Here is a 20,367-nt window from a genome sequence, read left to right on the forward strand (position 1 = left end):
GATAAATGATGTCCTTATCCCCCTTTCGGTCCACACTCGACACTTTTGCAGTTTGGGGAATTTTGCTGGGAAAGTGTTGTCCCGGTATAATACTGGCACCCTCACTTCAAGCAGATATATTTGGGTCCTACCATTCCTGGTTCCCTAATTGCCTTGATAGATCGCCTTTTGAAACAGAAATGTTCCCCTTTGACGTGTTGTATTTCCTGAGTTATTGGAGCCTTGACTAATTGATTTTTTTCAAAGACTTAGTGGTATGAGGGTTTTTTTGCGTGGCGCGCTTTAGTTATTGGTACTATTTTGGGGAACACGTGACTTTTTTTATTTTTTATTTATTTTTTAAATCCTGTGTTTTTTGGGAGGCAAGGTGACCAAAAAACTGAAATTCTGGCAGTTTTTTGTTTTTAATTATTTATTTTTTTTACACTGTTCACCATGCGTTATAAATTACGTTAACTTTATTCTGCGGGCCAGTACGATTCCGGCGATACCAAATTGATAGCACTTTTTTTTTTTTTTTTTTCTTTTTTTTACAACAATTTTGCACAATAAAATTACTTTTGGAAAAATTTTGTTTTTCTATCGCAATGTTGTAAGAACTATAACTGACGTTTTTTCATCGACTGAGCTGTATGAGGGCTTGTTTATTGCGACACGTGTTATAGTTAATAGGTACCAATTTTGGATACATGTGACTTTTTGATCACTTTTTATTCGAATTTTTGAAGGGCAAAGTGACCTAAACAAACTGGCATTGGCTTTTGTTTGTTTTTTTTTTACACCGTTCACCGCGTGGAATAACCTATATAAATATATGGTTTATTTTTTTTTTTCCAACAATAAAGGACTTGATACGCGAAAAAGGGCAATTGTGTTATTTTATTACTGAAAGTTTTATTTATTACAACTTTTTTTTTTTTACATTTTTAAATTTTTTTTTTTTTTTTTTTTTTTTTTTTTTTTTAGTCCCACTAGGGGACTAGAAGGTCCAACTGTCAGGTAGTGTGATGTATTAGAAAAATATATGTAGTGCAATGTATTCGATATGTCAGTCATTCAGACTGCAAGCCGATAAGGCTTTTCCTCCGGGCGGTGCCTAATCCGCTTCCGTAATGGCAGAGCAGAAGGCTGTTAGGCCTTTTGTTGCTATAGCATGGCAGGGCTGCCGATCTGCTACCAACCACAAAGATACAGCGATCGCTGCATCGAAGGGGTTAATGGCTGGTATAGAAGCTAGCTCCAGTTCCTGCCATTACAGGTGGATGTCAGCTGTAACATACAGTGAACATCCACCACTGACGCCGGCTCTGCTCCTGAGCCGGTGTCTTCTTGCCGGCAGCTATGGAAGCCTTTTAAGCCCCCGCCTCCGGTCGGGGCCTGAAAGGCTTCCGTACTAGGCAGACCGGGAGGCCAGTGTTAGGAATTTCATTGCTGGTGTTCCGATGAGCTGCAAACACCCTAAATGCAGCGATGGCCGGGATTGGAGCAAACTTAGGTCTTCGCCATTACCCCAGGGTATCAACAAACATGCAGCCGACACCTGGGGATGGTGGCACCGACTCCGCTTTTGAGCTGGTGTCCACCATTTGTCGTATGGATACGGCAAAATGCGGGAGGCATTAGCTTTCCATGACGTATCCATACGACAAATGTCGGGAAGGGGTATTGTTATCTAGGACACTTACTGCATATCCATAGGGAATACCTGATGGATGCGAGTTCCTACTCTCACCGGGCCCCCCCTTCCCATATCCAGGCAGAAAAATCAATGGAAAGATGGCCACACGTGTGTAGTTCGTTCCATTGATTCCTGTATGGGTATGTTCACACGGCCTATTTTCAGACGTAATTCGGACGTTTTACGCCTGAAAAGACATCTCAAAAACGCCTGCAAACATCTGCCCATTGCTTGAAATGGGTTTTATGATGTTCTGTTTAGACGAGGTTTAATTTCACGTGTCGCTGTCAAAAGACGGCACGTAAAAAGACTCCCGCGTCAAACAAGTACATGTCACTTCTTTGGAAGTTTTTGGAGCCGTTTTTCATTGACTCCATTGAAAAACAGCTCCAATTACGTCCGTAATGGACGTAGCGAAAAACGCAAGTACTTGCAAAAACGTCTGAAATTCAGGAGCTGTTTTCGCCTGAAAACAGCTCCGTAATTTCAGACATAATATGTTAAGACGTGTGAACATACCCCTAGAGTTTAAAAAAATAAATAAAAAAAAAACACCACTAAGCCTGTAGGTACCTCTCCATTACTTCTCTGCCTAGTTCTGGCTGCCACCGCCGCATCACCAGGCGGAATGGGGCTGGGTGATCCCCGTTCTGGATGTAGGTGTGGATTCCGGGGCTGGGTGATCCCCGTTCTGGATGTAGGTGTGGATTCCAGAGCTGGGATCTGCATCTATCTGACATTGAATGCACTGTATTCCCATTCATAGGATATGCCATAAGAGTATGGAAACCCGCTTGGTGTTTTTACATGCATTACAGCCTGGAATTAGAATGGATTTATGTTTTGGTTTTATTTAATGTACCTTAACTGGTTGCCGACACAGGACGAGTATGCTCATCCTGAGCGGCGAACACTTTGCGCATTAGGACGAGCATACTCGTCCTGTGTGACAGCCGTCTGTGCGCGCGATCGAGAGCGGGGCAACGGCTGTAATACACAGCCACGACAGTTAACCCTTTGAACGCCGCGATCAGCTTATATTCAGAGGGGGGACTGCACATTGATCGCGTCACAGAAAATAACTGACGCGATCAAAGCCCATAACTCATATGGCCAGACAGCCCAGGGTCCATTGAAGGACCCCAGGGCTGTCTGAACATATTTCCTGTGTACAATCAGTAACAGGCTAATGTACTGGCATATAGATCTATGCCAGTACATTAGTTACAAAATAAAAATCAATATGATATCACTTTATGGGATTAAAAAAAAAGTTAAATGAATGTAAAAAAAAATTAATGATGGATAAAAAGTAAAAAAAATACACACACATTTTTTATAATCTTTTTTAAATATAAGTCCCAAAACATGAAATAATATAGACATGTTTGGTATCGCCACGACCGTAACAACCTGTACAACAAATGTATAACATTATTTATGATCGGTGTATGGTGTAAAAAAAAAAAATATTAAAACTGCAGCGAAACGTTTTTTTGTTTTTTTTTCTGCATTTTCGCCAAAATAAAAATTTATAGAAATTAAACAATGTATTTGTACCAAAAAATGGTACCTACATAAAGTACAACTTGTCCCGCAAAAAACAAAGTCTCCTACAACTACGTCGTACAAAAAATAAGAGTTATGAGCGTCGGGATGCATTGAGGGAAATGTAAAAAAAATTGCTCTGTCCTCCAGGCCAAAATTGGCCGTGTCCATAAGGGGTTAAAAAAATACAATTTTAAATTAAAAAAAAAAAAATACATGGAATGAAGAAAAAAACCAAAGTTGAGTGCAAATGTATTCACCCATTTGCTATAAAAACCCCTACATATGGTCTGGTCAAATTTACTTCAAGAGTCACATAATTAGTTGGATAAGGTCCCTTTGTGCATTTAAAGTGTCATCAGTATAAATACACTTGATCTGAAAGGCCCTTGATTCTACAACACCACTAAGCAAGCAAAATGAAGACCAAGGAGCTCTCCAAACAGGTCAGAGACAAAGTTGTGGAGTAGTATAGATTAGGGATAGGTTATATATTAAAAAAATAAATCCATAAAGTAATTGCAAACTTTGAACATCCCACGGAGCACCAGTAAATCCATTTAAAAAAAAAATGAAAGCATATGGCACAACTACAAACCTGACAAGAGAAGGCCATCCATCAAAACTCAGAGCGGGCAAGGAGGGCACTAATCAGATTTACCAAAGACACCAATGATAACCCTTATCAGTTATTTCTGTCCCACTCCTCATAATATTTAGAGATTCTCTAGTGAATGGTATAGTGCCAAGGGACTGGTGCAGGGCAAATGTGGTGCCTATTTTCAAAAAGGGCTCTAGGTCTTCCCTGGGTAATTATAGACAGTAAGCTAAACATCCATCGTGGGGGAAATGTTTGAGGGCCTATATACAGGATTACGTGACCGTAAAACTATGCTGGCTGTCACTTGTAATACTATTTTTTATTTTTTTTTAAGGGCAGAAGTTGTCAATAAATGAAGGGCTATAGGTTTAGAAAGTATAGTTTGGATATGGTCTTTGAGGCAATTCTCAATCCAATTAGAGAGTTGTCATCAATGATTCCTACTCTGAATGGTCCCCGCTTATAAGTGGTGTGCTGGGACCACTGTTTTATGAATGATCTAGAGAATGGGATTAATAGCACTATTTATATTTTTGCAGATGACACCAAGCTACGTAGTATTCAGTCTATGGAAGATGTTCGTAAATTGCAAGCTGTTTTGGACACTGCGTTTGGGCATCCACTTGGCAAATGAGGTCTAATGTAGATAAATGTAAAGTTATGATGCATGCAGGTTGTTGGTACCCAAATGCATATGTCCTAGGGGGAGCTACACTGGGGGAGTCACTTGTTGAGAAGGATCTGGATGTACTTGTACATCATAGGCTAAATAAAAGCATGCAATGTCAATGAACTGCTTCAAAGGCCGGCAAGATATTGTCGTGTATTAAGAGGCATGGACTCGCGGGACAGGGATGTAATATTACCACTTTACAAACCATTAGTACGGCCCTATCTGGAATATGCAGTTTGGTTCTGGGCTCCAGTTCATAGAAAGGATTTGAAAAGGGACTACTAACTTATATGAATGGCACATACAAAAAATATGGTGAAATCCTGTTCCATGCAAAGCCCCCTCAAAAAACAATGGGGCACTCCCTCTTCTGGCGAAAAAAAGGTTCAATCTGCAGAGGCGACAAACATTCTTTACAGTGAGAACTGTGAATCTATGGAATAGTCTACCGCAGGAGCTGGTCACAGCAGGGACAGTAGATGGCTTTAAAAAAGGTTTCGATAATTTCCTAGAACGAAAGAACATCAGCTCCTACATGTAGAAATCTTTCTCTTTGTGGGGAGTGGCCTGACCTAGCATGTAGCCGGACGTGTGCTGCAGGAGCTCCCGCCATACATCCTGAATAACTATATTTTATACCTACCAGAAGCGCCATCTATCAGCCATGTGGTGTGGCAGCTGCTTCTCGGTTCTCTTCTGTGCTTGGACGGACTCGGAGGGACTTTGATTCTGTGTGGTGCTGCTGTCCTGTGCCGTACCTACGAGGATTACTGGACGGTTTGCCACGAGGGGAACGTGAGTACATGCTATCCCGGCTGCCACCGGGAACAAGATCTCGACGTAGTTAGGAGAGATCCTCCTATATAAGTCCTCAGAGCAGCCATATATTCCTTCCCTGTAGCACACAGGACCTCAATATGTCTAAGAAAAGCAAGGGTGGACAGAGTGCTAGGGACAAGGGCTATCCGGAGGGTACTGCTGTGGCTGTTAAAGAACCCAGGAAACCTGATATTCAACGGGAGATAGCGGCCCATCTTGAGCAATTTGCTCATTCTTTGGCTATGCCGTTGCCAGATGGGTCACCTATGGCTTCTGTTAACCCTGGTACTGTTGCTGCTTTGCCTATGGGTCTGTTGGGGGAAGAGACTGTATCTGAGATTCATGCAGTTGAACAGGGATTGACAGATATTGCTAATATCCCTCAAACAGAGACTCTTACACAGCCTGAGGTCGCCTCTGAGCCTACCCGTAAAGATGTGTTTATGGCGGTCAAACAATGCAATTCTGCTCTTTGTACCCTTCAGCTGCAAGTGAGGGGGCATTATGGAATCTCTGGCTATTAGCAAACATGACATACAGAGGGTCACGGAACGTACGACCGCAATGGAGGGTCGGATATCTGAGTTGGAGGATACTGTGACACCATGAGTCAGAGGGACTAGACAGCATGCACAAGAAATTGTGGCTCTGAAGGCGAAAGCTGATCTGGAGAACCGATCATGTCGTAATAACATCAGATTGGTGGGTGTCCCTGAAAGAGCTGAAGGTAATCAGCCCGACGACTATTTTGAAAAATGGTTGCAGGAGAAAATTGGCCGCACTACTTTGTCGCAGTTATTTGCTATTGAAAGGGCTCACAGGGTCCCCACCCGGCCTTTACCACCAGGGGCTCCTCCTTGTCCCATTTTGATCAAGTTGCTGCATTACAGGGACAGAGACATGGTATTACGTAAAGCGCGTGACCATGCAGACCTTACTATTCAAGGTGCCAATGTGTCTATTTATCCTGATTACTCAGCAGATGTGCATCGAAGACTAGCTACGTTTCTTTAAGTCATCCCCAAATTACATCTTCTGAATGTGGCTTATGGTATGCTGTATCCGGCCAAGTTACGTGTTGCTGCACTTGGCGAGACTCACTTTTTCGTTACGCCAGTGTAGGCGATGTCCTGGATTGAGCGGCATGAGAGACGGTTGCGCCAAGACAGAAGAGAAGATACTTGAGTTTACTTTGTATGACTTTTTTGCTGAAGTGTTTTCCTGCTCTGTGATGGAGCAAGTTGGTCTTGGACTGTGTAAAGATTCACTCCTACAAGCTGGTTTCTGAACTGAGTTATTTTGCAAGTTCTACTGTTCTCTCCATTTACTTGTTATTTTGTGTACTAAATGTTAGATGCTGGTAGCTCTTATCCTACTGATGGTGGGGGGAATGTACTGGAGCTATTGTTCTGGACTATGTTTCACATGTCTTTTGATACTAGCACTACAGCTTTATAACGGGGTGGTTTTTGGCTGCTCTGCTGGTACGTCTGGGGTACTGCAACGTTTAGAATGTATGATTGCTAGGTACGGCCTTGTTTCAATACCCACCCCCCCCCCCCCCTCCGCCTTCTCGCGTGGAAGGCTGAACTTGCTGTCTAATGCCGTTTTGTTGGGGGGGGGGGTAAATAGATTCGATGGAGAGTACTATGCACTTGTCAGGGGATCATTGCTTGTCTCATTCGGGGATAATGTTGTCCTCTGTTTGCCACATTCTACCTGTTTCTATGGCGGGAAAAGTTTAATTTTCTAACGTGGAATGTCCGAGGCTTAAATGATACTACTAAACGCTAAGCAATCTGTACTGCCTTTCAGGAATATTTGCCTGCTCCGGTATGCTTACAAGAAACGCATCTGTTACCTGAATCTGTACACTTAGAAGGGCATGGATTTCACATGAGTTCCATTCCACGTTCTCTTATTCGAGAGGTGTTTGTATTCTAGTACATAGAAGTCTGCCATTTAATGTCTCAGGTTGGAAGTGGACAAGGAGGGGAGATATGTTTTGCCTGTATTGTAAACTATATGGGATTCTGTGTATTATCATTGCCATTTATGTTCCACCGCCGTTTTCGAGTACAGTGCTTAAATCCAGCTCTGGGTTTCATGGTGGGTGCTCCGGAGGCTCCATTGGTCGTCTTAGGAGATTTTAATAATTTTCTTGACCCATTTTTAGATAAATTCCCGATGGTTGCTGCACCTCCTTCCTTTGGTGTTACTAGATTCGGTCATTTCTTACGAGCGTTGGATCTGCATGATGTCTGGAGGCTCCGGGTGCCGGACCTGTAACAGTATTGTTTTTCTGCGCCTCAATTCATTATCTCGTATAGACCTGTGTTTGGGAAATACCTGCATGTTGCCATATGCTGAATGTGTAAGGTACCTTCTGCGCTCTTTATCAGATCACACTCCTGTCTTATTGACTTTGAGGTTACAGGTTGTTGCACCTAATAGACGTCCGGGCTGGAAACCTAACCCATTCTGGTTGAAGTTGGTGGGCGGGGGCATACTAGACAGATTGAAGGAGTATTTCCAACAGAATGTGGGTTCTGCTTCTATACTGGTGGTTTGGGATGCAATGAAAGCCTTCTTACGGAGACTCTTTATAGAAGGTGTCTAGAGTTAAAAGGAAGACTAGGGAATTAGGAGTGCTGAAACCGTCTCGACTGCAGGAAACAGAGGGGAGATATATATTAGGCCCTACGCAGGAAAATTTTTAGCCCTTGGAGGGAGGCACAGGATGCACTCACCGCACATGATAAACAAAGAGCGGAGAAAAAAATGCATGTTTGAGACCGCAATACTTTGAGGAGGTGGAACGTACCGAACATTTGTTGGCTATTATTGCTAGAACACAGCAGGCCGCTCATTTTGTGGCAGGTATTCGAAACGGGCAAGGCGAGCTTCTCACTGACTCTGAAGATATTTTGACTCAATTTTGTGAGTATTATAGGTTGTTATATGCCTCCAGGGTTGTGGTTTCGGACGAGGATATAAATGTTCATCTCAATGGTATTACCTTGCTGTCTTTATCGACTGAGCGATGCGGTTCCCTAGAGGCGCCTATTACGCTGGAGGAGTTGGAGAAGGCAGTACGCCAGATGGCTAATGATAAGGCCCCTGACCTTGGTGGGTTCCCGGTTGAACTTTACAAAACATATAATGCCTTGTTACCTCAGATGTTGTCAATGTGGCAGGGGAGGAGGGGAGATTGCCCTCTTCAATGATGGAGGCAGTCCTAGTCGTTTTAACCCATTAGTGACCGGCAATACGCCTTTCCACGTTGGCCACTAATGGGCTTTATTCTGATGCATAAGCCTTTTTACGGCGATGCATCAGAATAAATAAACAGAGCAGGGAGCCCTTAAATCTCTCTGCTCGAACGTGTGAGATCGATTATAAGTATCGATCTCACCCGTTTAACCCCTCAGATGCGTTGCTCAATAGCGTGCACCGCATCCTGAGTGGTTTTGGAGAGAGGGAGGGAGCTCCCTCTCCCACCGACACCCGGTGATAAGATCGCCGAGTGTCTGTCTCCGATGGCAGCCGGGGGCCTAATAAAGGCCCCCAGGTCTTCCTGTAGTGAATGCCTGCTAGGTCATGCCAGAGGCATGTCCTAGCAGATGCCTGTCCGTTTTAAACGGACAGGCAGTAATACACTGCAATACAAAAGTATTGCAGTGTATTATAATAGCGATTGGATGATCGCATATTAAAGTCCCCTAGTGGGACTATTAAAAAAAAAAAAAGTTTAATAAAGTTCATAAAAAAATATATATGAAAAACCCACCTTTTCCCCTTACGAACGGCTTTACTATTAAAAAACCAAAATAAAGTAAAGTTGCGCAATATTTGGTATCGCTGCGTCTGTAACGACCCTGACTATAAAGCTATTACATTATTTAACCCGCACGGTGAATGCCGTAAAAATTTTATAAACTATGGAAAAATTGCTGTTTTCTGTGAATCCTGACCTTAAAAAAAAGAAAAATGTGATAAAAAGTGATCAAAAAGTCGCATCTACTCCGAAATGGTACCAATAAACTACAAGTCTTCCCACAAAAAAAAGCCCTCCTACAACTGCGTTTGCAGAACAATAAAAAAGTTATGGCTCTTCAAATATGGAGACACAAAAACAAATAACTTTGAAAAAAAAAGCGTTTTTACTCTGTAAAAGTAGTAAAACATACAAAATCGATACAAATTTTGTATCGTTGCAATCGTAACAACCCGCTGAATAAAGTTATTGTGTTATTTATACCACACGGTAAACGGTGTAGATTTAGGATGCAAAAAAGAGTGGCGAAATGTCTGTTTTTTACTATTTCCCCCCCCCCCCCCAAAAAAAAAGTTAATAAAAGTTAATCAATAAATATTTACCTCCAAAATGGTGCTATTAAAAAATACAACTTGGCCCGCAAAAAACAAGACCTTATACAGCTATGTCGACGCAAAAATAAAGTTTTATAGCTCTTGGAATGCGACGATGGAAAAACTTAAAAAATACCTTGGTCATTAAGGTTTCAAATAGGCTGGTCATTAAGGGGTTAAAGCCAGATAAAGATCCAGAATATCCTGATTCCTACCGTCCCATATCTTTAGCCCAAATTTTTATATCCGTTGGAAGTAAAGTCCTGGCGCTCAGATTGGGAAAGGTGGTTACATCACTTGTGCATAATGATCAAGTGGGCTTTATGCCATCTAACTTCACTGCGATCAATGTTAGGCGTCTGTTCCTGAATCTCCAGGCGGTCCCGGATAATCCTGGGAACAGAGTTGTTGTCTCTGGAAGCTGCTAAAGCATTTGACAGTGTGGAATGGGCTTATCTGTGGGCTGTCATGGAGTGGATGGGATTTGGACCCGGATATATCATGGCTGAGACCACTAGATAATAAGCCTAGAGCTCGTGTAAGGGTTAATAATTTGGTGTCTGTTTTTACTCTGGAAAGGGGTAAGTGACAGGGCTGCCCCTTGTCACCCTTGCTCTTCACTCTGGCGATCGAACCCTTGGCTAGTAAGATTAGGATGATTCAGGAAATTGTAGGGTTTAAATATGGAGGGTTGGAGGAGAAGGTGGCATTATATGCCGATCTCCTCTTGTTTCTGGGAGATGCGCAGGAGTCCTTGTCTCAGGCTGTTCGAACTATCACTGTTTGGTACTTATTCTGGTCTTGCTATCAATTGGAATAAGTCTGCCTTGCTTCCAGTGGATCCGTTGGTGGATTCTTTGCCGTCCAATCTGAATATGGTCCCGGTTACGACAGTTTAAATACCTAGGGATACAGATTACTCGTTGAGTTATGGACTTTATTCCTCTGAACATCTTGGCACTTCTGGGGAAATTTAAAATGAAGACTGAGGCCTGGGGTAAATTGCCATTGGGATTGGTGGGCAGAGTTGGCTTACTAAAAATTATCTTTATGCCACAACTGCTTTGTTTTACACAACTCCCCAGTATGGATTCCCAACTCTGTTCTACAGAATTAATCAAATATTTAGGGGATTTATTTGGGGATGGGGAACTCCTAGAATTAAGTTGGAGACTTTGCAGTTGGCCACTGATGAGGCAGGTTTGGCGGTCCCTAATCCTCAAGTATATTTTTGGCTGCGCAATTGCAACTTCTTAAAGGTTGGGGAGGTTCGGATCACGGGAGTTCCAGTGGAACCATATTATCTCATTTGTTAGGACAGGGTTCCTTGTTGTCCCTGCTTGAAGCACACCGATTTTATATTTCCTCCCAATCCTATGCCGACTGTTTCTTTGATTCATAATGTTTGGTGGAAGACTCGGGATTTACAAAATATCACAGGGATTACTAAATTCGCACCTCTGTGGCATAATGTACGGTTATGGGAGCTATATCAATTATGGGGGTTTGAACAGTGGGACAATATTGGGGTTAAATATGTTGCGCAATTATAGAAGGATGGTCTCCTGCAACTGTTGGAAGGAATTAAGGATGAGTTTACTCTGCCCACTACATTTATTTTTTTATTTTTTTTATTATCAGTATCTACAATTGCGGCATGCATTAACCGCTCAATATGGTGACTCTCCCTCGTAGGTACAGACCTCGGTGATTATACGAGTGCTTGAGACTGCAGGTAGTGTGAAGAGTGTCATTTCATTCCTATACGGTCAACTACTACCTTCTGTGTTGCAATCCCCTTTGGATAAGGTGAGCGTGAAATGGTCGCGTGATGTAGATATTATCTCTGAGGAGGTTTGGAAAAGCATCCTGGCTGATGTCCCGTTGATTTCACTTAATGTGGCTCACCGTAGATCCCAGCTATTTTTACTTCATAGAGTTTATCGTACTCCGGTGCTCTTACAGAAGAGAGGTCGCTGAACTGATGCGAGGTGTCCAGAGGAACAGGCAGACCTTATTCATATGATGTGGGGGATGTCCTGCTCTGCAGAGGTATTGGGCAGAGATTTTTGCATTAATAGATGGGGTATTTAGTCTCCAGATGTCACGTGATCCCTTGATTGGTTGGACTCCTCTGCACCTGCATATAGTGAATTAATTGATCATATGAATGGTATTCTACAGTTAGAGGGCAATTTACCTCAAACATGGTGCACTTAAAAAATTTGAGGGTCAGTGGACGAAGTGGTTGCAGTCACCAGGGTTGCCATCGGTGTCTCTTCTGAGTAATGTATCTGGGCTATTGGACTAGGTCTGCTACTATTTTGCTGGGGGGGGTGATGTGTTGGTAGGGAAATATTGGGAAGTTTGATGTACTTTGGTAAGGTGATACAGTGCATAGTACTCTTTTTACAAGTGGGTGAGATGGGGTAGGGGGATAGTGTCTCATGTGATACTTGTTTGTATAATCTGAAAACTTGTGTTAACTATTTGATTTAAAAAAAAAGTAAAAAATCTTTCTCTTTCCCATTCCTTGGTTGAACTTGATGGATATGTCCGTTTTTTTTTTTTTTCAACCGTACGAACTATGTGACTATAACACTGAAGGAGCTCTAGATCCACAGCGGAGATGGCAGCATCTTTCCATAGAATCACTATGGACACTCCATAAGTGGGGCTTTATGGAAGTGTGTGGTGCAAACCCAATACTTCACATCACCCCAAGAACACCATCCCTTGGTGGTGGCAGTATCATGCTGTGGAGATGCTTTTCATCAACTGGGACTGAAACTGGTAAGGATTGCAGGAAAGATGGCAGTAAATACAGGGCGATTCTTGAGGAAAACCTGTTTGTCTGCCAGAGATTTGAGACTGGGTTGGAGGTTCACCTTCCAGAAGGACAATGACCTTTGAATACTGCTAAAGCTACACTGGAGAGGTTTAAGGGGAAACCTTTAATAGTCTTGGAATGACCTAGTCAAAGCCCAGACCGCAATCCAATTGTGAATCTGTGACATCAAGTTAGATGGGTTGTGTTGGTGTACAGCAGTTTTCAAGTGAAGGAGATGGAGCAGTTGTGGATGGAATAATGGTCAAAAATCCCAGTTTCTAGATGTGCTAAGCTAATAGAGACATACCCCAAGAGACTTCATCTGTAATTGCAGCAAAAGGTGTTTCCACAAGGGGGTGAATACTTATTCACATGATAGTTCTGTTTTTTTTTTCTTGTCTGTCACAGTAAAAATAAATATTTGCATGTTTGGTACAGCAAATGGTACAAACCCCACAAAATAAATAAATTAAAGTTTTTAATTCAACAAAACGGGGAAAACATGAAGGGGAGTGAATACTTTCGGTACAATTCTTGAATGAGGCCCAACTAGTTGAATAATAGTGATCCCAGCACTGAACCCTGCGGTACACTTCTAACCGGGGACCATTCAGAGTAGGAATCCTATGCTTTCTAACCTAGAGAGTTGTGGTTAAGTCTAATTACAAAGACCTTAATTTACCCATTAGGCGTCTGCAAAGGCATTTGACACTCTCCGTCAAAGTCTAAAAGCACTATCTACAGCGGCCCCTCGGTCTAGCCTTGATCAAAATAGAAGGCATTGACACACATCCTCGTAATATTGGGCACCCACAGGATCCGCTGTTAGCTGAGCTGTCAGTTCACACATACACACAAAGCAGGTTGGTCAGCTCCTCCTAAAACACTAAACATTGTATCCCTATTTTTAATATAACTATAGCGGTAATGAAATAAAAATGCATAATAAACCATGAGTAATATTATATATAACACACACACGCACACGCGCACACGTGGGCTCGCACTATACAAACACATAGATATTTTTTTTTATATATAGATATATATCTGTTTGTATAGTGCGAGCCCACCTGCCACTGCAATGCAACCTCTATTAGGGGATCCCTGCACTAAACATTGTATCCCTATTTTTAATGTGTGTGTGTATGTATGTACACTATCGTTCAAAAGTTTAGGGTCACTTAGAAATTTCTTTATTTTTGCCAGAAAAGCAGGTTTTTTTTCAATGAGGATAACATTAAATTAATCAGAAATACACTCTATACATTGTTAATATGCTAAATGACTATTCTAGCTGCAAACGTCTGGGTTTTAATGCAATATCTACATAGGTGTATAGAGGCCCACTTCCAGCAACCATCACTCCAGTGTTCTAATGGTACATTATGTTTGCTAACTGTGTTAGAAGGCTAATGGATGATTAGAAAACACTTGAAACCCCTTGTGCAATTATGTTAGCACCGCTGTAAACAGTTTTGCTGTTTAGAGGAGCTATAAAACTGACCTTCCTTTGAGCTAGTTGAGAATCTGGAGCATTACATTTGTGGGTTCGATTAAACTCTCAAAATGGCTAGAAAAAGAGAGCTTTCATGTGAAACTCGACAGTCTATTCTTCTTCTTAGAAATGAAGGCTATTCCATGCGAGAAATTGCCAAGAAACTGAAGGGAGTAGTACACACCGTTGTAGGAAATCTTCAGAGGACAGCACAAACGGGCTCTAACCAGAGTAGAAAGAAGTGGGAGGCCCCGCTGCACAACTGAGCAACAAGACATGTACATTAGTCTCTAGTTTGAGAAATAGATGCCTCACAGGTCCTCAACTGGCAGCTTCATTAAATAGAACCCGCAAAACGCCAGTGTCAACGTCTACAGTGAAGAGGCGACTCCGGGATGCTGGCCTTCAGGGCAGAGTGGCAAAGAAAAAGCCATATCTGAGACTGGCTAATAAAAGGAAAAGATTAATATGGGCAAAAGCACACAGACATTGGACAGAGGAAGATTGGAAAAAAGTGTTATGGACAGACGAATCGAAGTTTGAGGTGTTTGGATCACACAGAAGAACATTTGTGAGACGCAGAACAACTGAAAAGATGCTGGAAGAGTGCCTGACGCCATCTGTCAAGCATGGCGGAGGTAATGTGATGTTCTGGGGTTGCTTTGGTGCTGGTGATGTGGGAGATTTGTACAAGGTAAAAGGGATTTTGAATAAGGAAGGCTAGCACTCCATTTTGCAACGCCATGCCATACCCTGTGGACAGCGCTTGATAGGAGCCAATTTCATCCTACAACAGGACAATGACCCAAAGCACACCTCCAAATTATGGAAGAACTATTTAGGGAAGAAGCAGGCAGCTGGTATTCTATCTGTAATGGAGTGGCCAGCGCAGTCACCAGATCTCAACCCCATAGAGCTGTTGTGGGAGAAGCTTGACCGTATGGTACGCAAGAAGTGCCCATCAAGCCAATCCAACTTGTGGGAGGGGCTTCTGGAAGCATGGGGTGAAATTTCTCCCGATTTACCTCAGCAAATTGACAGCTAGAATGGCAAAGGTCTGCAGTGCTGTAATTGCTGCAAATGGAGCATTCTTTGACGAAAGCAAAGTTTGAAGGAGAAAATTATTATTTGAAATAAAAATCATTCTAGTCATTTTGCAACTCATTTGATAAATATGAGTGAGTTTTCAAGGAAAACACGAAATTGTCTGGGTGACCCCAAACTTTTGAACATGTGTGTGTGTGTGTGTGTATATATGTATATATATATATATATATATATACACACCATTTTTTTATTTTTATTTCTTATGAAGTTTTATTTAAAAAGTGCTTAGATTTAATTAGTCACAGAACACATTGAATATTTTTTTTAAGGTGCACATAGCCTTTAAGTATAGTAATTGCTGTATTAACACTGCCGCCATTGCTGTTATGGCTCCTCCCTGGCCAGAGCGCTGCCGACACTCTTGCCAGGGATTCTGCCTTTAGAGGGAGCCAATGTCTAGGAGGCGGCATAACTACGGCTGTAACAGCCACTACGGGGCCTGCGATAGGGGGCCCATGCTGCCTGCCGTCACGGGCCACCCCGCCCCCATGCACCGTGGCCCTGCTATGGCTGCTATAGCGGTAGTGACTCCACATTCAATAGTCTCTGCGTCCTTAGGACACAGATTATTGAATGCTATGGGAGAGCAGGGAGGTAGGTCCCTACTCTGCCTGGGAGTCTAGCCTAGTAAATGGCAGTGTGCTAGTAGAGGGCTGCCCGGGACTCAGGCTCAGGGGTTGCCCCTGACATCACTGTCCATATATGGTCAGTGATGCCAGTAGGAGAGGATTCCCAGGCAGGGTGCTAGAGGCGGCTCTGCTCTGGGACTCAGTCTCTGGGGAAGTCCCTGACATCACGGTCCATATATGGACAGTGATGTCAGCAGCTTCCCCAGAGACTAAGTCCCAGAGCAGAGCCTTTACTAGTGCTCTGCCCAGTAATTCAGCTCTGCTACGGACATCACTATCCATATATTGTCAGTGATGTCAGGAGCAGGAGTCCCAGACACAGCTCTACTAGAACTTTGCCTGGGACTATGGCTCTGGGGTTGCCCCTGAAATCCCTGTCCATATATGGATGGTGAGGTCAGGGGCATCGACTGAAGCTGAATGCCCAGCCATGCTCTGGTTGGGGATTTCACTCCCAGAGGGAGCCCCAAAGGCTGTGTGGCACTACCTGGGAGGGGGCTGTGTAGCAATTTACTCACACCGTGAGTTTCCCCACCCATGGGCCCACATAAACTTGGAGCTGGCCCTGACTGCAGGCTGCAATGTAACCGTGTCTAACCTTTTATTTTTCAGAACATGGAGAACTGATCCACAAAGCGGCACCTGTATTTTAGCAGCCACTTCAGTTGAATGTGAAGATGTTCCAGTCACTGGGATCTTGGGGCATGTGATTTTGTGTGAACACCTTATAGAAAGCCTTGGAAATCAGAAGTGTAAAGTAACTCATACCTGTAGGACCGATACAAGGTGGGTTGGGATCTTATCAGCAGGCAACTTGCATATACACTAGCTCGAATCTCCCCCCACCCCTGTAGTCTAAACAGACCAGATCTGGATGTCCATTTGTCTATGAATGTAAATGGGCAAATTCTAGTGTAAAGATCTAGGTGGTCAATGCAATATTCTAACATCCGCGTCCAGCAAGGCCTTGTAAATGAGGCATGACAAAGAATAATAAATTCTGAATGTGTGATAAAAGCCGCTACTGACTAGAAGCTACTAAGGAGAAAAAAAAAACACGAACAAACTGTTCTTTAAATCTGAGTAGCAAGTGACCTTTCTTTGGGTGTTGCTCCTCTTATACTATGCTTATTGTGCAGTAGTATGAATTGCCACACATTTACTACTTCTACAATAGCATCTTATACTTTTTTTTTTTTTGCAGGGGGCGTACTAGTGAATGGTACAACAGAATATTTGGTCATAAGTGTGCTGCCGAAATACAAAGAATAAAAGATTCCTTCAACAAGAAAAGGACAATGAAGTGAGCCGCCGTTTTGTTTGAAGGAGCATACGCTGCACTCTGGTGGAGGAAATGCAAAACTACAAGAGTTTCTCAGCAAATGACAATTATTGATACGCAGCCTTGCCCTGCTGTTTTTATACAAATCATTTCTACAGTCATTCTTTTGACTGTTTTTAACATATAGTAAATGGTACTTGAATCTGTTCTATTCAGTTATTTATGTAAGAAATTTTATGCATAGATCTAGTTAATGTTTATTGTAAATATCACTATACAAATAACATTATTTATATTTTTAATTCTGAATAAAGGAGTAAATACTCCAGTTCCATTTTGAAGTGTAATATGAGTGAGAGCGCACTATATTGCAGATTTGTATATAGGTTTGTTTTTTACTTGGAAATTTGACAAATCATGGCTGCTTGCTAATAATTTTTGGTTTAATCATTGGTGTATAGTGCTGACTAATCCTATTGTGACCCTGGGAATCTGCCCTTGTCCCCTAAAGCGCTACCTGAAGGTCCATTTTTAAAGGGATACAGTTTGCACATCCCATTGTATTAAAGGTCGTATGGACATCTCAGAAGTGGGGCAGGAGTCCCCTACGTGAGCCTGGTTACAATGAGGTTAATGGGCACTATGTAGTTTTAAAGTAACATTTTTGGTTCCCTTAGGGTATGTTCACACGGCCTATTTTCAGGGGGGTGTAAACGCCCGAAAAATCAGAAGCAGAATGCCTCCAAACATCAGCCCATTGATTTGCAATGGGAAAAACTGCGTTCTGTTCCGATGGGCCGTTTTTTTTTACGCAGCCGTTTTGAAAAACTGCCTGAGAAAGGTGCAGGTCACTTCTTGGGACGTCTTTGGAGCAGTTTTTCATTCACTGTTGAAAAAAAGCTGCAAAAACGGCCGTGAAAAACACAGCTAAAATCGCGAGTGGCTCTAAAAACGTCTGAAAGTACAGAGCTGTTTTGAAGGGGAAAAAGCTCCTGATTTTCAGGCATTTTTTACTCCGCGTGTGAACATATCCTCACAAATAGTATTTTCTCTAAAAAGACTACTTCTGAAGTACACATGTATTTTAAGATGTATGTGGATCCTTGTAACAGTATTATTCCAAAGGGCATCCTCTGAGAATATAATCTATGCTGCTACTTTTGTGTTTTTCTACGCAAAAGGAACCCAGGGTAAATGTCACGCAGCTATATAGCATATGTAGATGATGATATTGCCAGTTCAGATGTAGATGTTCCCAAATAAGAGATCTGCTTAGACTGAATTCCCGCGAGCACATTACGTCCGTAATGGACGGAACGTATTTTGGCCGCAAGTCCCGGACTGAACACACTGCAGGGAGCCGGGCTCCTAGCATCATAGTTATATACGACGCTAGGAGTCCCTGCCTCTCTGTGGAACTACTGTCCCGTACTGTAATAAGGTTTTCAGTACGGGACAGTTGTCCGGCAGGGACTCCTAGCGTCGTACATAACTATGATGCTAGGAGCCCGGCTCCCTGCACGGTGTTCAGTCCGGGACTTGTGGCCGAAATACGTTCCGTCCATTACGGACGTAATGTGCTCGTGTGAATCCAGCCTTACTGTGTTTTTTTTTGGTTTTTTTTTCCCCCCCTCTTCAGTCAACCACAAAAGTCCTAGCATAAATTAATTTAATAGCGGTGTATGTTTATTTGAAGGAAATACCAGAGGACCGGTGACCGTTTAACAATGAATGTATTCGTCTCATTTTTGCTTCAATGACTAAATGTTCATGTTGCTGACAGGAATTGCTGGGTTGACTCAAAGATGGCAAGGCTGCCCCTCCTGGCACTGCCAATATGTCTACAGATAACCTAATTAATAAACATAAAAAGTTTGATTTTTGTTAGAGGAGTTTATTGAATTCTCCCTGACACATGGTTGTTACAAGGTCATTGGGCAGGTTTTTATTTGTTTTTTTTATTTTATTTTTTGCTTATACATTGCTTATACATTGCTCACTATTCGATAACTTCCATTTTTTTTTATTTGTTTTATATCTCTGAACGAAAGCTCCTAGACTTTTTGTTTTTATATATAAATTTATTTTTGTAGGTCTTGATGCTACAAAGCTTTCATGTTGGTCAAGTATCTGCTAACCTGTAGAATTGAGTAGGAACATTAATTTTAACTTGTACTGTGGGCACAACTGTATGTGACCTGACTACTGTCTGCTGAGCAGATCACTTACTTCAGGCACCAAAAGGCAGTACTGTGCCTCTAAGGCTAGGGTCACACCACTTTTTTTTTTTTGCGGCTGCAACCGGTCCATATATTACGGCAGTGTTCTATCCATATGTCATCAGTATTTCACATTCCACACCCATCAGGTCACGTGATTGGGTTTCCCAGGCATTTCAAAGCTACGTATCTGTAAAATGTGAACATGGCTTCCGTGTGCTGTCGGTTATTTTTGCGGACCCATAGACCTGAATGGCGGCCTGGGTCTGCAAAAATGGACAGGGATAGGAGATGATCTATAACTTGCCGTACAAAACAACCGATCTCCAAAAAAAACAGTGATGTGTGCATGGCCCCATATAAATAAATGGGTCATTGTACTATATGAAAAAATTTAAGGAAAACTGTTGTGTGCATGAGCACTGGACCGGTCAGAAAAAAGGAGCCTATCATTTTTTTGGCTGTTTTTTTTGGTCAAGTTTATATTTAACTGAGGATCAAAGACCTTTTAACAAGATGCAGACATGTGGTGTGAGCCTGTCCTAACAGAGGCTAAGGCCCCATGCACACAAACGTGCTTTTGCGGCCGCAATTCCCCCCCGAAAATCCACAGGAGAATTGCGGCCCCATTCATTCCTATGGGGCCATGCACACGACCCGTGGTTTCTACGGTCCGTGCATGGCCCAGGAGCCTGGAACGCAGAAATAATGGACATGTCTTATTATGGGAGTGGTCTGCGGTTCAGGGTCAGGAAATAAAGGATGCGTGAATGTGCACGGCTTGCGGGTGACTGGCCGACCCGAAAATCTCGGCCGTGCACATGGCTACGGTCATGTGCATGAGGCCTTAGATCTAGTTCACCAATATAGCCCAAATATTGCTGATCTAATTATTTAATTCATCCACTTTTAAAAAAAAAAAAAAATATATGAATTAGTCACCTGAATGTGGACCCAAGCTTTAACCCTCTTGCATGTATTATCTTTGAACGATGATGTGCAGGACACTACCATTTCCCATATTTAAACTTTCATAGCTCAGCTGTAAAAGAGTCCTTCAGCATTGCACACCGTTTATATTTTCTAAGGCTAGGAAAAGGCTAATTAAATGG

General features: G+C 42.5%; 1 protein-coding gene across 1 annotated transcript in view; it reads left to right on the forward strand.

The window, feature by feature from the left end:
- The window catches only part of LOC142748964 (rho GTPase-activating protein 7-like), a 74,915-nt gene extending 56,581 nt beyond the window's left edge, over window positions 1–18,334 (forward strand). The window contains exons 13-14 of the mRNA XM_075856415.1: window positions 16,367–16,540; window positions 16,959–18,334. Coding sequence (XP_075712530.1) covers window positions 16,367–16,540; window positions 16,959–17,061 — 277 coding nt within the window. The 3' untranslated portion in view covers window positions 17,062–18,334. The remainder of the gene's footprint in view (window positions 1–16,366; window positions 16,541–16,958) is intronic.
- The last annotated feature ends 2,033 nt before the right edge of the window (window positions 18,335–20,367 follow it).

The sequence above is a fragment of the Rhinoderma darwinii genome, chromosome 3 (genome assembly GCF_050947455.1).
Source record: "Rhinoderma darwinii isolate aRhiDar2 chromosome 3, aRhiDar2.hap1, whole genome shotgun sequence".
Lineage (NCBI taxonomy): Eukaryota > Metazoa > Chordata > Amphibia > Anura > Rhinodermatidae > Rhinoderma > Rhinoderma darwinii.